The sequence below is a fragment of the Oncorhynchus keta genome, chromosome 30 (assembly GCF_023373465.1).
Source record: "Oncorhynchus keta strain PuntledgeMale-10-30-2019 chromosome 30, Oket_V2, whole genome shotgun sequence".
NCBI lineage: Eukaryota > Metazoa > Chordata > Actinopteri > Salmoniformes > Salmonidae > Oncorhynchus > Oncorhynchus keta.
Window position 1 is genome coordinate 8,988,772 of NC_068450.1, and position 25,063 is coordinate 9,013,834.

At 49.7% G+C, this 25,063-nt stretch overlaps 1 protein-coding gene and 1 long non-coding RNA gene across 2 annotated transcripts in view; both read left to right on the plus strand.

Annotated features, from left to right (window-relative positions):
• Window positions 1–25,063, plus strand: part of LOC118373299 (probable E3 ubiquitin-protein ligase MID2) — a 125,776-nt gene that overhangs the window by 94,944 nt on the left and 5,769 nt on the right. Inside the window, exon 8 of the mRNA XM_052486956.1 lies at window positions 7,029–7,190. Within this exon, the coding sequence (XP_052342916.1) occupies window positions 7,029–7,190 (162 nt within the window). The remainder of the gene's footprint in view (window positions 1–7,028; window positions 7,191–25,063) is intronic.
• On the plus strand, window positions 4,537–5,570 carry LOC127913869 (uncharacterized). The gene is made up of 3 exons (XR_008087030.1): window positions 4,537–4,665; window positions 5,406–5,457; window positions 5,536–5,570. It is a non-coding gene; the product is annotated as an uncharacterized LOC127913869 (long non-coding RNA).

A 25,063-nucleotide genomic window follows, 5' to 3' on the forward strand; every position in this document is an offset into this window, starting at 1 on the left:
GATGGGATGGGATGGGAGGAGAGGGGATGGGAGGAGAGGGGATGGGAGGAGAGGGATGGGAGGGAGGGGAGAGGGGATGGGAGGAGGAGGGGAGGGGATGGGATGGGAGGGAGGAGAGGGATGGGAATGGAGGAGAGGGGATGGGGATGGGATGGGAGAGGGAGATGGGAGATGGGAGAGGAGAGGGGATGGGATGGGAGGAGAGGGATGGGATGGGAGGAGAGGGGATAGGATGGGATGGAGGGGAGGGGATGGGAGGAGAGGGGATGGGAGATGGGAGGAGAGGAGAGGGGATGGGAATGGAGGAGAGGGGATGGGAGGGAGGGGATGGGATGGGAGGAGAGGGGATAGGATGGGATGTATCTCTGGGAGGTCTGTAGAGGAGAGGAGTATGTAGGAGATGGGGAGGAGATGATAACAGCATGGGAGGGAGGGGGATGGGATCTGGGATAGGGAGGGATGGTCCTATAAGGAGGTCTGGGAGGAGAGGGGATGTATCTGGGAGAAGAGGATGGATAACATGGGATGTATCTCTATGGTCTTTATAACAGTATGTATCTCTAGGGGGAGGGATGGGAGGAGAGGAGAGGGGATGGGATCTCTAGGGGATGGGAGGAACAGCATGTATGGGAGGAGAGGTCTGGGATAACAGTAGGTCTGGATGGGAACAGTATGGGAGGAGAGGGAGGTCTGGGAGGAGAGGGGATATGATCTCTAGGTCTTTATAACAGTATGGGATCTCTAGGTCTCTATATGGGACAGTATGTATCTGGGATGGGAGGGGATGGGAGGAGAGGGGATAACAGTAGGTCTCTATAGGACAGAATGTATCTCTAGGGGATGGGATAACAGTAGGTCTCTATAACAGTATGTATCTCTAGGTCTGTATAACAGTATGTATCTCTAGGTCTCTATAACAGCATGTATCTCTAGGTCTCTATAACAGTAGGTCTGTATAACAGTATGTATCTCTCGGTCTGCATAACAGTATGTATCTCTAGGTCTTTATAACAGTATGTATCTCTAGGTCTCTATAACAGTATGTATCTCTAGGTCTCTATAACAGTAGGTCTCTATAACAGAATGTATCTCTAGGTCTCTATAACAGTAGGTCTCTATAACAGAATGTATCTCTAGGTCTCTATAACAGTATGTATCTCTAGGTCTCTATAACAGTCTGTATCTCTAGGTCTCTATAACAGTATGTATCTCTAGGTCTGTATAACAGTCTGTATCTCTAGGTCTCTATAACAGTAGGTCTCTATAACAGTATGTATCTCTAGGTCTCTATAACAGTAGGTCTCAATAACAGTATGTATCTCTAGGTCTGTATAACAGTCTGTATCTCTAGGTCTCTATAACAGTAGGTCTCTATAACAGTCTGTATCTCTAGGTCTCTATAACAGTCTGTATCTCTAGGTCTCTATAACAGTATGTATCTCTAGGTCTCTATAACAGTCTGTATCTCTGGGTTTGTATAACAGTATTTATCTCTAGGTCTCTATAACAGTCTGTATCTCTAGGTCTCTATAACAGTCTGTATCTCTAGGTCTCTATAACAGTATGTATCTCTAGGTCTCTATAACAGTCTGTATCTCTAGGTCTCTATAACAGTATGTATCTCTAGGTCTGTATAACAGTAGGTCTGTATAACAGAATGTATCTCTAGGTCTCTATAACAGTATGTATCTCTAGGTCTCTATAACAGTCTGTATCTCTAGGTCTCTATAACAGTAGGTCTCTATAACAGAATGTATCTCTAGGTCTCTATAACAGTATGTATCTCTAGGTCTCTATAACAGTCTGTATCTCTAGGTCTCTATAACAGTATGTATCTCTAGGTCTCTATAACAGTAGGTCTCTATAACAGAATGTATCTCTAGGTCTCTATAACAGTATCTCTCTCTCGGTCTCTTTAACAGTCTGTATCTCTAGGTCTCTATAACAGTATGTATCTCTAGGTCTGTATAACAGTCTGTATCTCTAGGTCTCTATAACAGTAGGTCTCTATAACAGTATGTATCTCTAGGTCTCTATAACAGTATGTATCTCTAGGTCTCTATAACAGTCTGTATCTCTAGGTCTCTATAACAGTATGTATCTCTAGGTCTCTATAACAGTCTGTATCTCTAGGTCTCTATAACAGTATGTATCTCTAGGTCTGTATAACAGTAGGTCTGTATAACAGAATGTATCTCTAGGTCTCTATAACAGTATGTATCTCTAGGTCTCTATAACAGTCTGTATCTCTAGGTCTCTATAACAGTCTGTATCTCTAGGTCTCTATAACAGTATGTATCTCTAGGTCTGTATAACAGTAGGTCTGTATAACAGTATGTATCTCTAGGTCTCTATAACAGTAGGTCTCAATAACAGTATGGATCTCTAGGTCTGTATAACAGTCTGTATCTCTAGGTCTCTATAACAGTCTGTATCTCTAGGTCTCTATAACAGTATGTATCTCTAGGTCTCTATAACAGTATGCATCTCGAGGTCTCTATAACAGTAGGTCTCTATAACAGTATGTATCTCTAGGTCTCTATAACAGTAGGTCTCAATAACAGTATGGATCTCTAGGTCTGTATAACAGTCTGTATCTCTAGGTCTCTATAACAGTCTGTATCTCTAGGTCTCTATAACAGTATGTATCTCTAGGTCTCTATAACAGTATGTATCTCTAGGTCTCTATAACAGTATGTATCTCTAGGTCTCTATAACAGTAGGTCTCTATAACAGTATGTATCTCGAGGTCTCTATAACAGTAGGTCTCTATAACAGTCTGTATCTCTAGGTCTCTATAACAGTCTGTATCTCTAGGTCTCTATAACAGTATGTATCTCTAGGTCTGTATAACAGTAGGTCTGTATAACAGAATGTATCTCTAGGTCTCTATAACAATATGTATCTCTAGGTCTCTATAACAGTCTGTATCTCTAGGTCTCTATAACAGTCTGTATCTCTAGGTCTCTATAACAGTATGTATCTCTAGGTCTCTATAACAGTAGGTCTCTATAACAGTATGTATCTCGAGGTCTCTATAACAGTAGGTCTGTATAACAGAATGTATCTCTAGGTCTCTATAACAGTAGGTCTCTATAACAGTATGTATCTCTAGGTCTCTATAACAGTCTGTATCTCTAGGTCTCTATAACAGTATGTATCTCTAGGTCTCTATAACAGTATGTATCTCGAGGTCTCTATAACAGTAGGTCTCTATAACAGTCTGTATCTCTAGGTCTGTATAACAGTATGTATCTCTATGTCTCTATAACAGTATGTATCTCTATGTCTCTATAACAGTATGTATCTCTAGGTCTCTATAACAGTCTGTATCTTGAGGTCTCTATAACAGTCTGTATCTCTAGGTCTCTATAACAGTCTGTATCTCTAGGTCTCTATAACAGTCCGTATCTCTAGGTCTCTATAACAGTATGTATCTCTAGGTCTCTATAACAGTATGCATCTCGAGGTCTCTATAACAGTAGGTCTCTATAACAGTATGTATCTCTAGGTCTCTATAACAGTAGGTCTCAATAACAGTATGGATCTCTAGGTCTGTATAACAGTCTGTATCTCTAGGTCTCTATAACAGTCTGTATCTCTAGGTCTCTATAACAGTATGTATCTCTAGGTCTCTATAACAGTATGTATCTCTAGGTCTCTATAACAGTATGTATCTCTAGGTCTCTATAACAGTAGGTCTCTATAACAGTATGTATCTCGAGGTCTCTATAACAGTAGGTCTCTATAACAGTCTGTATCTCTAGGTCTCTATAACAGTCTGTATCTCTAGGTCTCTATAACAGTATGTATCTCTAGGTCTGTATAACAGTAGGTCTGTATAACAGAATGTATCTCTAGGTCTCTATAACAATATGTATCTCTAGGTCTCTATAACAGTCTGTATCTCTAGGTCTCTATAACAGTCTGTATCTCTAGGTCTCTATAACAGTATGTATCTCTAGGTCTCTATAACAGTAGGTCTCTATAACAGTATGTATCTCGAGGTCTCTATAACAGTAGGTCTGTATAACAGAATGTATCTCTAGGTCTCTATAACAGTAGGTCTCTATAACAGTATGTATCTCTAGGTCTCTATAACAGTCTGTATCTCTAGGTCTCTATAACAGTATGTATCTCTAGGTCTCTATAACAGTATGTATCTCGAGGTCTCTATAACAGTAGGTCTCTATAACAGTCTGTATCTCTAGGTCTGTATAACAGTATGTATCTCTAGGTCTCTATAACAGTATGTATCTCTAGGTCTCTATAACAGTATGTATCTCTAGGTCTCTATAACAGTCTGTATCTTGAGGTCTCTATAACAGTCTGTATCTCTAGGTCTCTATAACAGTCTGTATCTCTAGGTCTCTATAACAGTCCGTATCTCTCTCCAGGTCTGTATAACAGTCTGTATCTCTAGGTCTGTATAACAGTCTGTATCTCTAGGTCTCTATAACAGTCTGTATCTCTATGTCTCTATAACAGTCTGTATCTCTAGGTCTCTATAACAGTATGTGTCTCTCTCCAGGTCTGTATAACAGTATGCATCTCTAGGTCTCTATAACAGTCTGTATCTCTATGTCTCTATAACAGTATGTATCTCTCTCCAGGTCTGTATAACAGTATCTCTCTCTCGGTCTCTATAACAGTCTGTATCTCTAGGTCTCTATAACAGTATGTATCTCTAGGTCTCTATAACAGTAGGTCTCTATAACAGTATGTATCTCTAGGTCTGTATAACAGTATGTATCTCTAGGTCTGTATTACAGTATGTATCTCTAGGTCTCTATAACAGTCTGTATCTCTAGGTCTCTATAACAGTATGTATCTCTAGGTCTCTATAACAGCATGTATCTCTAGGTCTCTATAACAGTATGTATCGCTAGGTCTCTATAACAGTATGTATCTCTAGGTCTGTATAACAGTATGTATCGCTAGGTCTCTATAACAGTAGGTCTGTATAACAGTATGTATCTCTAGGTCTGTATAACAGTATGTATCTCTAGGTCTCTATAATAGTCTGTATCTCTAGGTCTCTATAACAGTATGTATCTCTAGGTCTGTATAACAGTATGTATCTCTAGGTCTCTATAACAGTAGGTCTCTATAACAGTATGTATCTCTAGGTCTGTATAACAGTATGTATCTCTAGGTCTCTATAACAGTATGTATCTCTAGGTCTCTATAACAGTATGTATCGCTAGGTCTCTATAACAGTAGGTCTCTATAACAGTATGTATCTCTAGGTCTGTATAACAGTATGTATCTCTAGGTCTCTATAACAGTCTGTTTCTCTAGGTCTGTATAACAGTATGTATCTCTAGGTCTGTATAACAGTATGTATCTCTAGGTCTCTATAACAGTATGTATCTCTAGGTCTCTATAACAGTATGTATCTCTAGGTCTCTATAACAGTATGTATCTCTAGGTCTCTATAACAGTATGTATCTCTAGGTCTGTATAACAGTATGTATCTCTAGGTCTGTATAACAGTATGTATCTCTAGGTCTCTATAACATTATGTATCTCTAGGTCTGTATAACAGTATGTATCTCTAGGTCTGTATAACAGTATGTATCTCTAGGTCTCTATAACAGTCTGTATCTCTAGGTCTCTATAACAGTCTGTATCTCCAGGTCTCTATAACAGTCTGTATCTCCCTCCAGGTCTCATAACAGTCTGTATCTCTAGGTCTCTATAACAGTCTGCATCTCTCTTCAGGTCTGTATAACAGTATGTATCTCTAGGTCTCTATAACAGTAGATCTGTATAACAGTATCTCTCTCTCGGTCTCTATAACAGTCTGTATCTCTAGGTCTCTATAACAGTATGTATCTCTAGGTCTGTATAACAGTCTATATCTCTAGGTCTCTATAACAGTCTGTATCTCTAGGTCTCTATAACAGTCTGTATCTCTAGGTCTCTGTAACAGTATGTATATCTAGGTCTCTATAACAGTATATATCTCTAGGTCTCTATAACAGTCCGTATCTCTCTCCAGGTCTGTATAACAGTCTGTATCTCTAGGTCTCTATAACAGTCTGTATCTGTAAGTCGCTCTGGATAAGAGCGTCTGCTAAATGACTTAAATGTAAATGTCTCTATAACAGTCTGTAACTCTATGTCTCTATAACAGTCTGTATCTCTAGGTCTCTATAACAGTATGTATCTCTAGGTCTCTATAACAGTAGGTCTGTATAACAGTATCTCTCTCTCGGTCTCTATAACAGTCTGTATCTCTAGGTCTCTATAACAGTATGTATCTCTAGGTCTCTATAACAGTATGTATCTCTAGGTCTCTATAACAGTCTGTATCTCTAGGTCTCTATAACAGTCTGTATCTCTAGGTCTGTATAACAGTCTGTATCTCTAGATCTCTATAACAGTCTGTATCTCTAGGTCTCTATAACAGTATGTATCTCTAGGTCTCTATAACAGTATGTATCTCTAGGTCTCTATAACAGTATGTATCTCTAGGTCTCTATAATAGTATGTATCTCTAGGTATGTATAACAGTAGGTCTCTATAACAGTATGTATCTCTAGGTCTCTATAATAGTATGTATCTCTAGGTATGTATAACAGTAGGTCTCTATAACAGTCTGTATCTCTAGGTCTCTATAACAGTATGTATCTCTAGGTCTCTATAACAGTATGTATCTCTAGGTCTCTATAACAGTAGGTCTCTATAACAGTATGTATCTCTAGGTCTCTATAACAGTCTCTATCTCTAGGTCTCTATAACAGTATGTATCTCTAGGTCTGTATAACAGAATGTATCTCTAGGTCTCTATAACAGTATGTATCTCTAGGTCTCTATAACAGTATGTATCTCTAGGTCTCTATAACAGTAGGTCTGTATAACAGTATCTCTCTCTCGGTCTCTATAACAGTCTGTATCTCTAGGTCTCTATAACAGTCTGTATCTCTCTCCAGGTCTCTATAACAGTCTGTATCTCTCTCCAGGTCTCTATAACAGTCTGTATCTCTCTCCAGGTCTCTATAACAGTCTGTATCTCTCTCCAGGTCTGTATAACAGTGTGGACAGTTGGATGATTGTCCCCAACATCAAGCAGAACCACTACACGGTGCACGGCCTGCAGAGTGGAACACGTTATGTCTTCTTTGTCAAGGCCATCAACCAGGCAGGCAGCCGCAACAGTGAACCAGCCCGCCTCAAAACCAACAGTAAGTCCCCCAGTCCTCTGTCCCTTCGGTCTGCCTCAAATCCAACTATAAGTCTCCCAGTCCTCTGTTCCTTCAGCCCGCCTCAACACCAGCGGTAAGTCCCACAGTCCTCTGGTCCTTTCAGCCCGCCTCAAAACCAGCAGTAAGTCCCCCAGTCCTCTGGTCCCTTCAGCCCGCCTCAAAACCAACAGTAAGTCCCCAAGTCCTCTGTCCCTTCAGCCCGCCTCAAAACCAACAGTAAGTCCCCCAGTCATCTGTCCCTTCAGCCCGCCTCAAAACCAGCAGTAAGTCCCCCAGTCCTCTGGTCCCTTCAGCCCGCCTCAAAACCAGCAGTAAGTGTGTTGCCCCACCATACCGCCAGGCTCCCGGCCCTGTTGCCCCACCATACCGCCAGGCTCCCAGGCTCCCGGCCCTGTTGCCCCACCATACCGCCAGGCTCCCGGCCCTGTTGCCCCACCATACCGCCAGGCTCCCGGCCCTGTTGCCCCACCATACCGCCAGGCTCCCAGGCTCCCGGCCCTGTTGCCCCACCAACCCGCCAGGCTCCCGGCCCTGTTTCCCCACCATACCGCCAGGCTCCCGGCCCTGTTGCCCCACCATACCGCCAGGCTCCCAGGCTCCCGGCCCTGTTGCCCCACTAACCCGCCAGGCTCCCGGCCCTGTTGCCCCACCATACCGCCAGGCTCCCGGCCCTCCAGACCCTGTCTTCACAGCTGCTTACCTCAGCCTGGGGCTCTCCTCTCTGGGTAGACTCACTGGCCTCTGGCCTCCAATTAGACCAGTTCTTCCAGACATTAGAGAACAGCCACTGGCATGATAGATGAGAGAAAAGGCTTTCCCTCTCTCTCCCTCCCTCTTTCCCTCCCTCCCCCTCTTTCCCTCTCTCTCCTCTCCTCTCTCTCTCTCTCCTCCCTCCCTCCCTCCCTCCCTCCCTCCCTCCCTCCCTCCCTCCCTCTCTCCCTCCCTCTCTCTCTCCTCTCTCTCTCCTCTCTCTCTCTCTCTCTCTCTCTCTCTCTCTCTCTCTCTCTCTCTCTCTCTCTCTCTCTCTCTCTCTCTCTCTCTCTCTCTCTCTCTCTCTCTCTCTCTCTCTCTCTCTCTCTCTCTCTCTCTCTCTCTCTCTCTCCGTCCTGGTCACACGATAGGTTGGCTAATGCCAAGATCTCTCCCTTCTCAAGTACAGCATCACACCTCTGCAGCCCTGCCTGTCTGCCTCTCTCTCGCCCAGGGCTTCAATTACTTACAAATGCCCCTGTTACAGCCGGATAGGTGCTGACAGCATTCACATGGATTATTGCATCAGAGAGGCTATGGAGTCACCCGGGGGGAGGTTTAGAGGTGAAACACAGGGTATCTGTACCTAGCAGTGAGTTAGCATGTCCTCCCTCTCTCATCCCTTTGTCCCTCTCTCATCCCTCCGGCCCTCTCTCATCCCTCCGTCACTATCTCATCCCTCTCTCATCCCTCCGTCACTCTCTCATCCCTCCGTCCCTCTCTCATCCCACCGTCCCTCTCTCATCCCTCTAATCCCTGTCGGTGGAGCCGTAGGCTGTCAAAGGTTTATCACTGGGCCCAGCAGCTAGGCTAAGCTGTCTCACACACACACACTGTCTCGCTGTATCTCTCGTTATGGTGCTTGCGCCCGCAGCATCAGCCAAGCCTTGGCATGCAGTCCGCTGTCTCTCCTCCCCTCCTCTCCTCTTCTCTCGCCTCCCCTCTTCCTCTTCTCTTGTCCCCTCCTGTCCCCTCCTCCCCTCCCCTCATCTCTTCTCCTCCTCCCCTCCTCTCTTCTCCTCCTCCCCTCCCCTCCTCTCTTCTCCTCCTCTCCTCTCCTATTCGCCTCCCCTCCCCCTCTTCTCCTGTCCCCTCCTCCCCTCCCCTCCTCTCTTCTCCTCCTCTCCTCTTCTCTTCGCCTCCCCTCCCCCTCTTCTCCTGTTCCCTCCTCCCCTCCTCTCTTCCCCTCCTCTTCGCCTCCCCTCCCCTCTTCTCCTGTCCCCTCCTCCCCACCCCACCCCACCCCTCCTCTCTTCCCCTCCTCTCCTCTTCGCCTCCCCTCCCCCTCTTCTCCTGTCCCCTCCTCCCCACCCCTCCTCTCTTCTCCTCCTCTCCTCTCCTCTTCGCCTCCCCTCCCCTCCCCCTCTTCTCCTGTCCCCTCCTCCCCTCCCCTCCTCTCTTCTCCTCCTCTCCTCTTCGCCTCCCCCTCCCCCTCTTCTCCTGTTCCCTCCTCCCCTCCTCTCTTCCTCTCCTCTTCGCCTCCCCTCCCCCTCTTCTCCTGTCCCCTCCTCCCCACCCCACCCCTCTTCTCTTCTCCTCTCCTCTTTGCCTCCCCTCCCCTCCTCTCTTCTCCTCCTCTCCTCTTCGCCTCCCCTCCCCCTCTTCTCCTGTTCCCTCCTCCCCTCCCCTCCTCTCTTCCCCTCCTCTCCTCTCCTCTTTGCCTCCCCTCCCCCCCCTCTTCTCCTGTCCCCTCCTCCCCTCCCCTCCTCTCCTCCCCTCCTCTCCTCTCCTCTTCGCCTCCCCTCCCCCTCTTCTCCTGTCCCCTCCTCCCCTCCCCTCCCCTCCTCTCTTCCCCTCCTCTCCTCTCCTCTTCGCCTCCCTCCCCCCCTCTTCTCCTGTCCCCTCCTCCCCACCCCCCCTCTCTTCCCCTCCTCTCCTCTCCTCTTCGCCTCCCCCCCCCTCTTCTCCTGTCCCCTCCTCCCCACCCCTCCCTCCTCTCCTCTCCTCTTCGCCTCCCCTCCCCTCTTCTCCTGTCCCCTCCTCCCCACCCCTCCTCTCTTATCCTCTCCTCTTCGCCTCCCCTCCCCCTCTTCTCCTGTCCCCTCCTCCCCACCCCTCCTCTCTTCCTCTCCTCTTCGCCTCCCCTCCCCCTCTTCTCCTGTCCCCTCCTCCCCACCCCACCCCTCATCTCTTCTCCTCTCCTCTTTGCCTCCCTCCCCTCCTCTCTTCTCCTCCTCTCCTCTTCGCCTCCCCTCCCCTCTTCTCCTGTTCCCTCCTCCCGTCCTCCTTCCTCTCCTCTTTGCCTCCCCTCCCCCTCTTCTCCTGTCCCCTCCTCCCCACCCCACCCCTAATCTCTTCTCCTCTCCTCTTTGCCTCCCCTCCCCTCCCCCTCTTCTCCTGTCCCCTCCTCCCCTCCCCTCCTCTCTTCCCCTCCTCTCCTCTCCTCTTCGCCTCCCCTCCCCCTCTTCTCCTGTCCCCTCCTCCCCACCCCTCCTCTCCACCCCTCCTCTCCTCTCCGCTCCTCCCCTCCCCTCCCCCTCTCTCCTGTCCCCTCCTCCCCACCCCTCCTCTCTTATCCTCTCCTCTTCGCCTAAACCCTCCCCCTCTTCTCCTGTCCCCTCCTCCCCACCCCTCCTCTCTTATCCTCTCCTCTTCGCCTCCCCTCCCCTCTTCTCCTGTCCCCTCCTCCCCACCCCCCTCTCCTCTCCTCTTCGCCTCCCCTCCCCCTCTTCTCCTGTCCCCTCCCTCCCCTCCCCTCCTCTCTTCTCCTCCTCTCCTCTTCTCTTCGCCTCCCCTCCCCCTCTTCTCCTGTTCCCTCTCCCCTCCTCCTTCCCCTCCTCTTTCCCTCCCCCCTCTTCTCCTGTCCCCTCCTCCCCACCCCACCCCTCCTCCTTCCCCTCCTCTCCTCTTCGCCTCCCCTCCCCTCTTCTCCTGTCCCCTCCTCCCCACCCCCTCTCTCCTCCTCTCCTCTCTCCTCTTCGCCTCCCCTCCCTCCCCCTCTTCTCCTGTCCCCTCCTCCCCTCCCCACCCCTCTTCTCTCCTCTCCTCTTCGCTCCCCTCCCCCTCTTCTCCTGTTCCCTCCTCCCCTCCTCTCTTCCTCTCCTCTCCCTCCCCTCCCCTCTTCTCCTGTCCCCTCCTCCCCACCCCACCCCTCATCTCTTCTCCTCTCCTCTTTGCCTCCCCTCCCCTCCCTCTTCTCCTCCTCTCCTCTTCGCCTCCCTCCCCCTCTTCTCCTGTTCCTCCTCCCTCCCCTCCTCTCTTCCCCTCCTCTCCTCTCCTCTTTGCCTCCCCTCCCCTCCCCTCTTCTCCTGTCCCCTCCTCCCCTCCCCTCCTCTCTTCCCCTCCTCTCCTCTCCTCTTCGCCTCCCCTCCCCTCTTCTCCTGTCCCCTCCTCCCTCCCCTCCTCCTCTTCCCCTCCTCTCCTCTCCTCTTCGCCTCCCCTCCCCTCTTCTCTGTCCCCTCCTCCCCACCCCTCCTCTCTTCCCCTCCTCTCCTCTCCTCTTCGCCTCCCCTCCCCTCTTCTCTGTCCCCTCCCCCCCACCCTCCTCTCCTCTCCTCTCCTCTTCGCCTCCCCTCCCCCTCTTCTCCTGTCCCCTCCTCCCCACCCCTCCTCTCTTATCCTCTCCTCTTCGCCTCCCCCTCTTCTCCTGTCCCCTCCTCCCCACCCCTCCTCTCCCTCTCCTCTTCGCCTCCCCTCCCCCTCTTCTCCTGTCCCCTCCTCCCCACCCCACCCCTCATCTCTTCTCCTCTCCTCTTTGCCTCCCCTCCCCTCCTCTCTTCTCCTCCTCTCCTCTTCGCCTCCCCTCCCCCTCTTCTCCTGTTCCCTCCTCCCGTCCTCTCTTCCTCTCCTCTTTGCCTCCCCTCCCCCTCTTCTCCTGTCCCCTCCTCCCCACCCCACCCCTAATCTCTTCTCCTCTCCTCTTTGCCTCCCCTCCCCTCCCCCTCTTCTCCTGTCCCCTCCTCCCCTCCCCTCCTCTCTTCCCCTCCTCTCCTCTCCTCTTCGCCTCCCCTCCCCCTCTTCTCCTGTCCCCTCCTCCCCCACCCCTCCTCTCCACCCCTCCTCTCCTCTCCGCTCCTCTTCGCCTCCCCTCCCCCTCTTCTCCTGTCCCCTCCTCCCCACCCCTCCTCTCTTATCCTCTCCTCTTCGCCTAAACCCTCCCCTCTTCTCCCTGTCCCCTCCTCTCCTCTCCTCTCCTCTTCGCCTCCCCTCTCCCTCTTCTCCTGTCCCCTCCTCCCCTCCCCTCCCCTCTCTCTTCTCCTCCTCTCCTTTTCGCCTGCCCTCCTCTTCTCCTGCCCCCCACTCCCTCCTCTCTTCCCCTCCTCTCCTCTCCCCTCCTCCTCTTCTCCTGCCCCCACTCCCTCCTCTCTTCCCCTCCTCTCCTCTCCCCTCCTCCTCTTCTCCTGCCCCCCACTCCCCTCCTCTCTTCCCCCTCTCCTCTCCCCTCCTCCTCTTCTCCTGCCCCCCACTCCCCTCCTCTCTTCCCCTCCTCTCCTCTCCCCTCCTCCTCTTCTCCTGCCCCCCCCCCTCCTCCTTCCCCTCCTCTCCTCTCCCCTCCTCCCTTCTCCTGCCCCCACTCCCCTCCTCTCTTCCCCTCCTCTCCTCTCCCCTCCTCCTCTTCTCCTGCCCCCCCACTCCCCTCCCTCTCTTCCCCTCCTCTCCTCTCCCCTCCTCCTCTTCCTGCCCCCACTCCCCTCCTCTCTTCCCCTCCTCTCCTCTCCCCTCCTCCTCTTCTCCTGCCCCCCCACTCCCCTCCTCTCTTCCCTCCTTATCTCCCCTCCCCCCTCTTCTTCAGGGTCCTCCTCTTCCCCTCCTCTCCTTCCCCTCCTCTCCTCTTCTCCTGCCCCCACTCCCCTCCTCTCTCCCTCCTCTCCTCTCCCCTCCTCCTCTCCCTGCCCCCCACTCCCTCCTCTCTTCCCCTCCTCTCCTCTCCCCTCCCTCTTCTCTGTCCCCTCCTCCCCCTCCCCTCCTCTCTTCCCCTCCTCTCCTCTCCCCTCCTCCTCTTCTCCTGTCCCCTCCTCCCCTCCCCTCCTCTTTCTCCCCTCCTCTCCTCCCCCTCCTCCTCTTCTCCTGTCCCCTCCTCTCTCTCCCCTCCTCTCCTCTCCCCTCTCCCTCTCCTCCTGCCTCCTTCCCTCCTCTCTTCCCCTCCTCTCCTCTCTTCCTCTCCTCTCCCCTCCTCCTCTTCTCCTGTTCCCTCCTCTCTCCTCTCATAGATATATATATATATAGAGAGAGATGAATAGATTAGTGTAGCAGCCTGTCCCACTTTAGCTCTCAGATTTAATGCAGATTAAGCCCTGTATACTATACTGGATTGGCACCTGGCATTTCTCTTCATTATCAGAATCAGTCAACTAGCATAATAACCTACACGATAGATGCTATTCTTTCTCTCTCTGTCCCTTTCTCTCTGTCTGTTTCTCTCTCTCTCTCTCTCTCTCTCTCTCTCTCTCTCTCTCTCTCTCTCTCTCTCTCTCTCTCTCTGTGTGTAATTAGTATACACAGAAGAAGCTCTTCACTAGCATGTAGAGGTAGAGAGAAAATGGGTCACAACAATCAAGAAACATTCCTGGTGTTTGGTTGGTCCCCCTCCTCAAGCACACAGCGAGCAGCCATTGAGAAGCCTTTAAGAAGCCTTTAAGTACCACAGGAGAAGTTTTAGTCAAAGCCTGAGGCCTCAGCAGTAAGATGGGAGGATTTTTTTGGGGGGGTTGTTGTCATATTTTTCAGACGGCTGGGCAAGAAGCGGCTTAGAGATTTTAGCTTTATCTTGTCACATTTCAGGGTTGCTGAAACACGTTCCACAAATAAAAGTGACATGTAATGTTAGTCCCCAAACTCCTTCCACTAGAAATACCACTGTGAAACGAATTGGAACGTGAGCACTGTACTCTGGATGGGTATACTGTACAGAGGCCGGGCTGTTATCTACACTATTACTAGGTAATCATTTAAGACAATTAGACATACATAGAATCACTTGATGTACTTATAAAGGCTGTGACTTCACATTGACAGGCTCGGACATTCATCATCATAGAAAAAGGGTTCATCAATGAATAACACTGGTGTAGGGAGGATGGAGGAGGGAGATGGATATATAGGGAGGAGGAGGAGGGAGATGGATATATAGGGAGCAGGAAGAGGGATATATAGGGAGGAGGGATATATAGGGAGGAGGAAGAGGGATATATAGGGTGGAGGGATATATAGGGAGGAGGAAGAGGGATATATAGGGAGCAGGAAGAGGGATATATAGGGAGCAGGAAGAGGGATATATAGGGAGCAGGAAGAGGGATATATAGGGAGGAGGAAGAGGGATATATAGGGAGCAGGTAGAGGGATATATAGGGAGGAGGGATATATAGGGTGCAGGAAGAGGGATATATAGGGAGGAGGGATATATAGGGAGCAGGAGGAGGGATATATAGGGAGGAGGGATATATAGGGAGCAGAGATATATAGGGAGGAAGGATATATAGGGAGGAGGAAGAGGGATATATAGGGAGGAGGGATATATAGGGAGCAGGAGGAGGGATATATAGGGAGGAAGAGGAGGGATATATAGGGAGCAGGAAGAGGGATAAATAGGGAGGAGGAGGAGGGATATATAGGGAGGAGGAAGAGGTATATATAGGGAGCAGGAAGAGGGATATATAGGGAGGAGGAAGAGGGATATATAGGGAGCAGGAAGAGGGATATATAGGGAGCAGGAAGAGGGATATATAGGGAGCAGGAAGAGGGATATATAGGGAGCAGGAAGAGGGATATATAGGGAGCAGGAGGAGGGATATATAGGGAGCAGGAAGAGGGATATATAGGGAGCAGGGAGAGGGATATATAGGGAGCAGGAAGAGGATATATAGGGAGGAGGGATATATAGGGAGCAGGAAGAGGGATATATAGGGAGGAGGAAGAGGGATATATAGGGAGGAGGAAGAGGGATATATAGGGAGCAGGAAGAGGGATATATAGGGAGCAGGAAGAGGGATATATAGGGAGGAGGAAGAGGGATATATAGGGAGCAGGAAGAGGGATATATAGGGAGGAGGAAGAGGGATATATAGGGAGGAGGAAGAGGGATATATAGGGAGGAGGAAGAGGGATATATAGGGAGCAGGAAGAGGGATATATAGGGAGGAGGAAGAGGGATATATAGGGAGCAGGAAGAGGGATATATAGGGAGCAGGAAGAGGGATATATAGGGAGGAGGAAGAGGGATATATAGGGAGCAGGAAGAGGGATATATAGGGATGATGGATATATAGGGAGCAGGAAGAGGGATATATAGGGAGCAGGAAGAGGGATATATAGGGAGCAGATAGAGCGATATATAGGGAGGAAGGGGATATATAGGGAGCAGGAAGAGGTATATATAGGGAGGAGGGATATATAGGGAGCAGGAAGAGGGATATATAGGGAGGAGGGATATATAGGGAGCAGGAAGAGGGATATATAGGGAGCAGGAAGAGGGATATATAGGGAGGAGGGATATATAGGGAGCAGGAAGAGGTATATATAGGGAGGAGGTATATATAGGGAGCAGGAAGAGGGATATATAGGGAGGAGGGATATATAGGGAGGAGGGATATATAGGGAGCAGGAAGAGGTATATATAGGGAGGAGGGATATATAGGGAGCAGGAAGAGGGATATATAGGGAGGAGGGATATATAGGGAGCAGGAAGAGGGATATATAGGGAGCAGGAAGAGTGATATATAGGGAGGAGGGATATATAGGGAGCAGGAAGAGGGATATATAGGGAGGAGGGATATATAGGGAGTAGGAAGAGGGATATATAGGGAGCAGGAAGAGGGATATATAGGGAGGAAGAAGAGGGATATATAGGGATCAGGAAGAGGGATATATAGGGAGGAGGAAGAGGGATATATAGGGAGGAGGGATATATAGGGAGCAGGAGGAGGGATATATAGGGAGGAAGAGGAGGGATATATAGGGAGCAGGAAGAGGGATAAATAGGGAGGAGGAGGAGGGATATATAGGGAGGAGGAAGAGGGATATATAGGGAGCAGGAAGAGGGATATATAGGGAGCAGGAAGAGGGATATATAGGGAGGAAGAAGAGGGATATATAGGGATCAGGAAGAGGGATATATAGGGAGGAGGAAGAGGGATATATAGGGAGGAGGGATATATAGGGAGCAGGAGGAGGGATATATAGGGAGGAAGAGGAGGGATATATAGGGAGCAGGAAGAGGGATAAATAGGGAGGAGGAGGAGGGATATATAGGGAGGAAGAAGGAGGGATATATAGGGAGCAGGAAGAGGGATAAATAGGGAGGAGGAGGAGGATATATAGGGAGGAGGAAGAGGGATATATAGGGAGCAGGAAGAGGGATATATAGGGAGCAGGAAGAGGGATATATAGGGAGCAGGAAGAGGGATATATAGGGAGCAGAAGAGGGATATATAGGGAGCAGGAAGAGGGATATATAGGGAGCAGGAAGAGGGATATATAGGGAGCATTAAGAGGGATATATAGGGAGCAGGAAGAGGGATATATAGGGAGCAGGAGGAGGGATATATAGGGAGCAGGAAGAGGGATATATAGGGAGCAGGAGGAGGGATATATTGGGAGCAGGAAGAGGGATATATAGGGAGCAGGAGGAGGGATATATAGGGAGCAGGAAGAGGGATATATAGGGAGCAGGAGGAGGGATATATAGGGAGCAGGAGGAGGGATATATAGGGAGGAGGGATATATAGGGAGGAGGAGGAGATATATAGGGAGCAGGAAGAGGGATATATAGGGAGGAGGAGGAGGGATATATAGGGAGCAGGAAGAGATATATATAGGGAGGAGGGATATATAGGGAGGAGGAAGAGGAATATATAGGGAGGAGGGATATATAGGGAGGAGGGATATATAGGGAGCAGGAAGAGGGATATATAGGGAGGAGGAAGAGGGATATATAGGGAGGAGGAAGAGAGATATATAGGGAGGAGGAAGAGGGATATATAGGGAGGAGGAGGATATAGGGAGGAGGGATATAGGGAGGAGGAAGAGGGATATATAGGGAGGAAGAGGGATATATAGGGAGGAGGAGGGATATATAGGGAGGAGGAAGGGATATATAGGGAGGAAGGGATATATAGGGAGGAGGGATATATAGGGAGCAGGAAGGGATATATAGGGAGGAGGAAGAGAGGATATAGGGGGAGCAGGAAGAGGGATATATAGGGAGGAGGAAGAGGGATATATAGGGAGGAAGAGGGATATATAGGGAGGAGGAAGAGGGATATATAGGGAGGAGGAGGAGGGATATATAGGGAGAGGAGGAGGATATAGGGAGCAGGAAGAGGGATATAGGGAGGAGGAAGAGGGATATATAGGGAGGAGGAAGAGGATATATAGGGAGCAGGAAGAGGGATAAATAGGGAGGAGGAAGGGATATATAGGGAGGAGGAAGAGGATATAGGGAGGAGGAAGAGGGATATATAGGGAGCAGGAAGAGGGATATATAGGGAGGAGGAGGAGGGATATATAGGGAGGAGGAAGAGGGATATATAGGGAGGAGGAAGAGGGATAAATAGGAGGAGGAGGGATAGGGAGGAGGAGGAGGGATATATAGGGAGCAGGAAGAGGGATATATAGGGAGGAGGATGGAGGAGGGATATATAGGGAGGAGAAGGGGGAAGAGGGATATATAGAGAGGAGGATGAGGGATACATAGGGAGGAGGAGGATGGAGGAGGGATATATAGGGAGGAGGAAGGGGATATATACAGGAGGAGGAGGGATATATAGGGAGCAGGAAGAGGGATATATAGGGAGGAGGAGGAGGGATATATAGGGAGGGAGGAGGAGGGGGATATATAGGGAGGGAAGAGGGATATATAGGGAGGAGGAGGAGGAGGGTTATTTTGGGAGGAGGAGGAGGGATATATAGGGAGGAGGAGGAGGGATAAATAGGGATGAGGAGGAGGGATATATAGGGAGGAGGATGAGGAGGAGGGATATAAAGGGAGGAAGAGGATGAGGAGGAGGATATGTATGGAGGAGGTGGGATATTTAGGGAGGAGGAGGTGGGATATTTAGGGAGGAGGAGGAGGGATATATAGGGAGGAGGAGGAAGGAGGGATATATAGGGAGGAGGAGGAGGAGGGATATATAGGGAGGAGGAGGAGGATGAGGGATATATAGAGAGGAGGAGGAGGGATATATAGAGAGGAGGAGGGGGAGGAGGGATATATAGGGAGGAGTAGGAGGGATATATAGAGAGGAGGCAGAGGAGGGATATATAGAGAGGAGGAGGAGGAGGAGGAGGGATATATAGAGAGGAGGAGGGGGAGGAGGGATATATAGGGAGGATGAGGAGGGATATATAGAGAGGAGGAGGAGGGATACATAGGGAGGAGGAGGATGGAGGAGCGATATATAGGGAGGAGGAGGGGGAAGAGTGATATATAGAGAGGAGGAGGAGGGATATATAGAGAGGAGGAGGGATATATAGAGAGGAGGAGGAGGGATATATAGAGAGGAGGAGGAGGGATATATAGGGAGGAGGAGGGATATATATAGAGAGAGGAGGAGAGATATATAGAGAGGAGGAGGAGGGATATATAGAGAGGAGGAGGAGGGATACATAGGGAGGAGGAAGAGGAGGAGGGATATATAGGGAGGAAGAGGAGGGATATATAGGGAGGATGGAGGAGGGATATATAGGGAGGAGGAGAAGGGTTATTTTGGGAGGAGGAGGAAGAGGAGGAGGGATATATAGGGAGGAGAAGGAGGGGGGATATATAGGGAGGAGGATGAGGAGGAGGGATATAAAGGGGGGAAGAGGATGAGGAGGAGGATATGTATGGAGGAGGGATATATAGGAAGGAGGAGGAGGGATATATAGGGAGGAGGAGGAGGGGATATATAGGGAGGAGGAGGAGGAAGAGGGATATATAGGTAGGAGGAGGGGGATGAAGGATATATAGGGATGAGGAGGGATATATAGGGAGGAGGAGACATATATAGGGAGGAGGAGGGATATATAGGGAGGAGGAGGAGGAGGGATATTTAGGGAGGAAGAGGAGGGATATTTCGGGAGGAGGAGGGATATATAGGGAGCAGGAGGAGGGATATATAGGGAGGAGGGGGGATATATAGAGAGGAGGAGGAGGGATATATAGAGAGGAGGAGGAGGGATATATAGGGAGGAGGAGGGATATATAGGGAGGAGGAGGAGGGATATATAGGGAGGAGGAGGTGGGATATTTACAGAGGAGGAGGTGGGATATTTAGGGAGGGATATATAGGGAGGCGGGGGGATATAGGGAGGAGGAGGAGGAAGGGAGGAGGAGGAGGAGGAAGAGGGATATATAGGGAGGAGGAGGAGGGATATATAGGGAGGAGGAGGAGGAGGAGGAGGAGGGATATATAGGGAGGAGGAGGAGGGATATATAGGGAGGAGGAGGGGGATGAGGGATATATAGAGAGGAGGAGGAGGGATATATAGAGAGGAGGAGGAGGGATATATAGAGAGGAGGAGGAGGGATATATAGAGAGGAGGAGGATGGAGGAGGGATATATAGGGAGGAGGAGGGGGAAGAGGGATATATAGAGAGGAGGAGAAGGGATATATAGAGAGGAGGAGGGATATATAGAGAGGAGGAGGAGGGATACATAGGGAGGATGAGGATGGAGGAGGGATATATAGGGAGGAGGAGGGGGATATAAAGAGAGGAGGGATATATAGAGAGGAGGAGGAGGGATATATATATAGAGAGAGGAGGATGGATATATAGAGAGGAGGAGGAGGGGTATATAGAGAGGAGGGGGAGGGATACATAGAGAGGAGGAGGAGGGATACATAGAGAGGAGGAGGAGGGATATATAGGGAGGATGGAGGAGGGATATATAGGGAGGAGGAGAAGGGGGAGACATATATAGGGAGGAGGAGGGATATATATAGGGAGGAGTAGGAGGGATATATAGGGAGGAGGAGGAGGGATATTTAGGGAGGAGGAGGAGGGATATTTAGGGAGGAGGAGGAGGGATATATAGAGAGGAGGAGGAGGGATATATAGGGAGTAGGAGGGATATATAGGGAGAAGGAGGAGGGATATATAGAGAGGAGGAGGAGGGATATATAGGGAGGAGGAGGGATATATAGGGAGGAGGAGGAGGGATATATAGAGAGGAGGAGGAGGGATATATAGGGAGTAGGAGGGATATATAGGGAGGAGGAGGGATATATAGAGAGGAGGAGGAGGGATATATAGGGAGTAGGAGGGATATATAGGGAGAAGGAGGAGGGATATATAGAGAGGAGGAGGAGGGATATATAGGGAGGAGGAGGGATATATAGAGAGGAGGAGGAGGGATATATAGAGAGGAGGAGGAGGGATACATAGGGAGGAGGAAGAGGAGGAGGGATATATAGGGAGGAAGAGGAGGGATATATAGGGAGGATGGAGGAGGGATATATAGGGAGGAGGAGAAGGGTTATTTTGGGAGGAGGAGGAAGAGGAGGAGGGATATATAGGGAGGAGAAGGAGGGGGGATATATAGGGAGGAGGATGAGGAGGAGGGATATAAAGGGGGGAAGAGGATGAGGAGGAGGATATGTATGGAGGAGGGATATATAGGGAGGAGGAGGAGGAAGAGGGATATATAGGTAGGAGGAGGGGGATGAAGGATATATAGGGATGAGGAGGGATATATAGGGAGGAGGAGACATATATAGGGAGGAGGAGGGATATATAGGGAGGAGGAGGAGGAGGGATATTTAGGGAGGAAGAGGAGGGATATTTCGGGAGGAGGAGGGATATATAGGGAGCAGGAGGAGGGATATATAGGGAGGAGGGGGATATATAGAGAGGAGGAGGAGGGATATATAGAGAGGAGGAGGAGGGATATATAGGGAGGAGGAGGGATATATAGGGAGGAGGAGGAGGGATATATAGGGAGGAGGAGGTGGGATATTTACAGAGGAGGAGGTGGGATATTTAGGGAGGAGGGATATATAGGGAGGCGGGGGGATATATAGGGAGGAGGAGGAGGAAGAGGGATATATAGGGAGGAGGAGGAGGGATATATAGGGAGGAGGAGGAGGAGGAGGAGGAGGGATATATAGGGAGGAGGAGGAGGGATATATAGGGAGGAGGAGGGGGATGAGGGATATATAGAGAGGAGGAGTGATATATAGAGGGAGGAGGAGGGATATATAGAGAGGAGGATATATAGAGAGGAGGAGGAGGGATATATAGGAGGAGGAGGATATATAGAGAGGAGGAGGAGGGATATATAGAGAGGAGGAGGATGGAGGAGGATATATAGGAGGAGGAGGGGGAAGAGGGATATAGAGAGGAGGAGAAGGGATATATAGAGAGGAGGAGGGATATATAGAGAGGAGGAGGAGGGATACATAGGGAGGATGAGGATGGAGGAGGGATATATAGGGAGGAGGAGGGGGATATAAAGAGAGGAGGGATATATAGAGAGGAGGAGGAGGGATATATATATAGAGAGAGGAGGATGGATATATAGAGAGGAGGAGGAGGGGTATATAGAGAGGAGGAGGAGGGATACATAGAGAGGAGGAGGAGGGATATATAGGGAGGATGGAGGAGGGATATATAGGGAGGAGGAGAAGGGGGAGACATATATAGGGAGGAGGAGGGATATATATAGGGAGGAGTAGGAGGGATATAGGGAGGAGGAGGAGGGATATTTAGGGAGGAGGAGGAGGGATATTTAGGGAGGAGGAGGAGGGATATATAGAGAGGAGGAGGAGGGATATATAGGGAGTAGGAGGGATATATAGGGAGAAGGAGGAGGGATATATAGAGAGGAGGAGGAGGGATATATAGGGAGGAGGAGGGATATATAGGGAGGAGGAGGAGGGATATATAGAGAGGAGGAGGAGGGATATATAGGGAGTAGGAGGGATATATAGGGAGGAGGAGGGATATATAGAGAGGAGGAGGAGGGATATATAGGGAGTAGGAGGGATATATAGGGAGAAGGAGGAGGGATATATAGAGAGGAGGAGGAGGGATATATAGGGAGGAGGAGGGATATATAGAGAGGAGGAGGAGGGATATATAGGGAGTAGGAGGGATATATAGGGAGAAGGAGGAGGGATATATAGAGAGGAGGAGGAGGGATATATAGGGAGGAGGAGGGATATATAGGGAGGAGGAGGAGGGATATATAGAGAGGAGGAGGAGGGATATATAGAGAGGAGGAGGGATATATAGGGAGGAGGAGGAGGGATATATAGAGAGGAGGAGGAGGGATATATAGAGAGGAGGAGGGATATATGAGGAGGAGGAGGGATATATAGAGAGCAGGAGGAGGGATATATAGAGAGGAGGAGGGATATATAGGGAGGAGGTGGAGGGATATATAGAGAGGAGGAGGGATATATAGGGAGGAGGTGGAGGAAGGATATGTAGGGAGGAGGAGGAAGGATATGTAGGGAGGAGGAGGAAGGATATATAGGGAGGAGGAGGAGGGATGCAGAAGGAGGATGTTGGTGGGGGTTGAGGGATGCATTGCAGAGGGCTTCTCCTGGTCTGGTAGGCCTTGTTCTCTGGGGCAGTGTCCTTGTGCTTTCTGCTTGTCTATCTGACCCTCAGCCTGCAACCTTGGCACATCATCTCACTGCCCTCCCTCACTGCATCTCCTCCTTCTCCTCCATGCCATCTGTCCACCTCTCTGTCTGCGTGTCCTGAGGGTAGAGCTGTCATCTAGTCCAGGTCTCTCTCTCTCTCTCTCTCTCTCTCTCTCTCTCTCTCTCTCTCTCTCTCTCTCTCTCTCTCTCCTGTTGCAGGGAGCGTGAGAGTGTCAGCCAGGCTCCCTCTCCTCTTTCTCTCTCTCTCTCTCTCTCTCTCTCTCTCTCTCTCTCTCTCTCTCTCTCCTGTTGCAGGGAGCGTGAGAGTGTCAGCCAGACACCCTCTCCTCTCTTTCTCTCTCTCTCTCTCTCTCTCTCTCTCACTGTCTCTCTCTCTCTCTATCTCTCTCTCCTGTTGCAGGGAGCGTGAGAGTGTCAGCCAGACTCCCTCTCCTATCTCTCTCTCTCTCTCTCTCTTAGTCCCAGGGTTCAGAAGTGTTCTCTCTCTCTCTCTCTCTCTCTCTCTCTCTCTCTCTCTCTCTCTCTCTCTCTCTCTCTCTCTCTCTGTCTCCTGTAGCAGGGAGGGGAGCGTGAGAGTGTCAGCCAGACTCCCTCTCCTTGCCTCTGACAGGTTTACTCCAGCACATAATCCCAAACACTGCACTCATAAAGTGTGTGTGTTTGTGCTTTTGAAATGCATTTTTCAATCATTTCCCTTCCTCTGATAGCTCCAGCGCTTTAGATACACAACCAGAACGGGTACACAGAAACACATTGCTCCGGCTTTCATTTCCATCTCCTCAGTGCCTCAACAATACACAGACACTAATATACCGGTGAGCATCAGTGAATTACACGTCTATCATTTATAAAATATTGTAGGAAAGATGAAATGTCTAATCCTAGTTGTGAAAAAATCCCATGTCTGTTCCCTCAAATCCTTGTATTATTTATCCCGCGGAGGGAAGCCCTTAAACTATGGACTGACACCTCTATCCTCTCTGACATCTCTCTCTGTGTCCCAAATGACACCTCTGTCCTCTCTGACATCTCTCTCTGTGTCTCACACCCGGTCTCCGTGGAAACAGGATGGAACCCTGTAAAGAGGTAGTGATGTCATTAAGTTACACCTTGGCTTTTGTCTGTCACAGCCCTTTGATTGACAGCTCTGTAAGTGTTGGAACACACTGGTAATGAGAGGGATGGCGTGCGTGTGTTTGTGATGACTGTTTCTGGTTTGTTGTTGGTGTGCGTCAGTGTGTAACACGCCTGTGTGTGCGTTTTTTGTACCTCTGTTGCATGTGCAGCAGCTTCTGTCCCCTCTCCTCTCCTCTCCTCTCCTCTCCTCTCCTCTCCTCTCCTCTCCTCTCCTCTCCTCTCCTCTCCTCTCCTCTCCTCTCCTCTCCTCTCCTCTCCTCTCCTCTCCTCTCCTCCTCCCTCTCCTCTCCCCTCCTCTCCCCTCCTCTCCTCTCCTCTCCTCTCCTCTCTTCTCTCCTCTCCTCTCCTCTCCTCTCCTCTCCTCAGCCAGCCAGACTGGTCTCAGGAGCAGTCCCCAGGAAACCTGTGACAGAGCCCGTGTGTGTGTTTGAAAATGGCTGCGTTCGCCGAGATAAGCAGATCAAAGCATGCTATTCATGTAATTGGCTTTCAGAAGCACACAGCCAAACCGTCTCATATCCGTGTGCAGTAACACTCAGTCGGAAGGGAGATTATTGGGGCCGGCAGGGAGGAGAGAGAGAGGAGGAGGGGAGATTATTGGGGCCGGCACGGAGGAGAGAGAGAGAGGAGGAGGGGAGCGGATGGAGGGAGCTTCATTGTTGCTCATTAAAAGCTGTGGAAGACGAGGAGGAGAAGCAGGGATGGAGGAAAGGGAGATTGGAGGTGTCCAGAGTTAAATGTCTGGTCTTTCAGGACCAAGGACAACCTCCAAGTATCCTACACATAGGCAATGAAAGATGCTCATTTTGTTAAGTTATACACATACTACCCCATTTCATCCCCAATTCTCTCTCTCTTTCTTTCCGTTTTCCCACTTTCTCAAATGAAAATGTTCCATGGGCATGTTGTTATAAGATGCTAATATGATGTTCCCTGTCATAAAACCCACAGTATTATTCACAATATCCTATTTCTGATGTTCATCTGAGACACTTGACCCACCTGTCTTTCTTCTGCTACTGTCTGCTAGACCTAGAGAACCTCTGTCTGCTAGACCTAGAGAACCTCTGTCTGCTAGACCTAGAGAACCTCTGTCTGCTAGACCTAGAGAACCACTGTCTGCTAGACCTAGAGAACCTCTGTCTGCTAGACCTGGAGAACCTCTGTCTGCTAGACCTAGAGAACCTCTGTCTGCTAGACCTAGAGAACCTCTGTCTGCTAGACCTGGAGAACCTCTGTCTGCTAGACCTAGAGAACCACTGTCTGCTAGACCTAGAGAACCTCTGTCTGCTAGACCTGGAGAACCTCTGTCTGCTAGACCTAGAGAACCACTGTCTGCTAGACCTAGAGAACCTCTGTCTGCTAGACCTAGAGAACCTCTGTCTGCTAGACCTAGAGAACCTCTGTCTGCTAGACCTAGAGAACCTCTGTCTGCT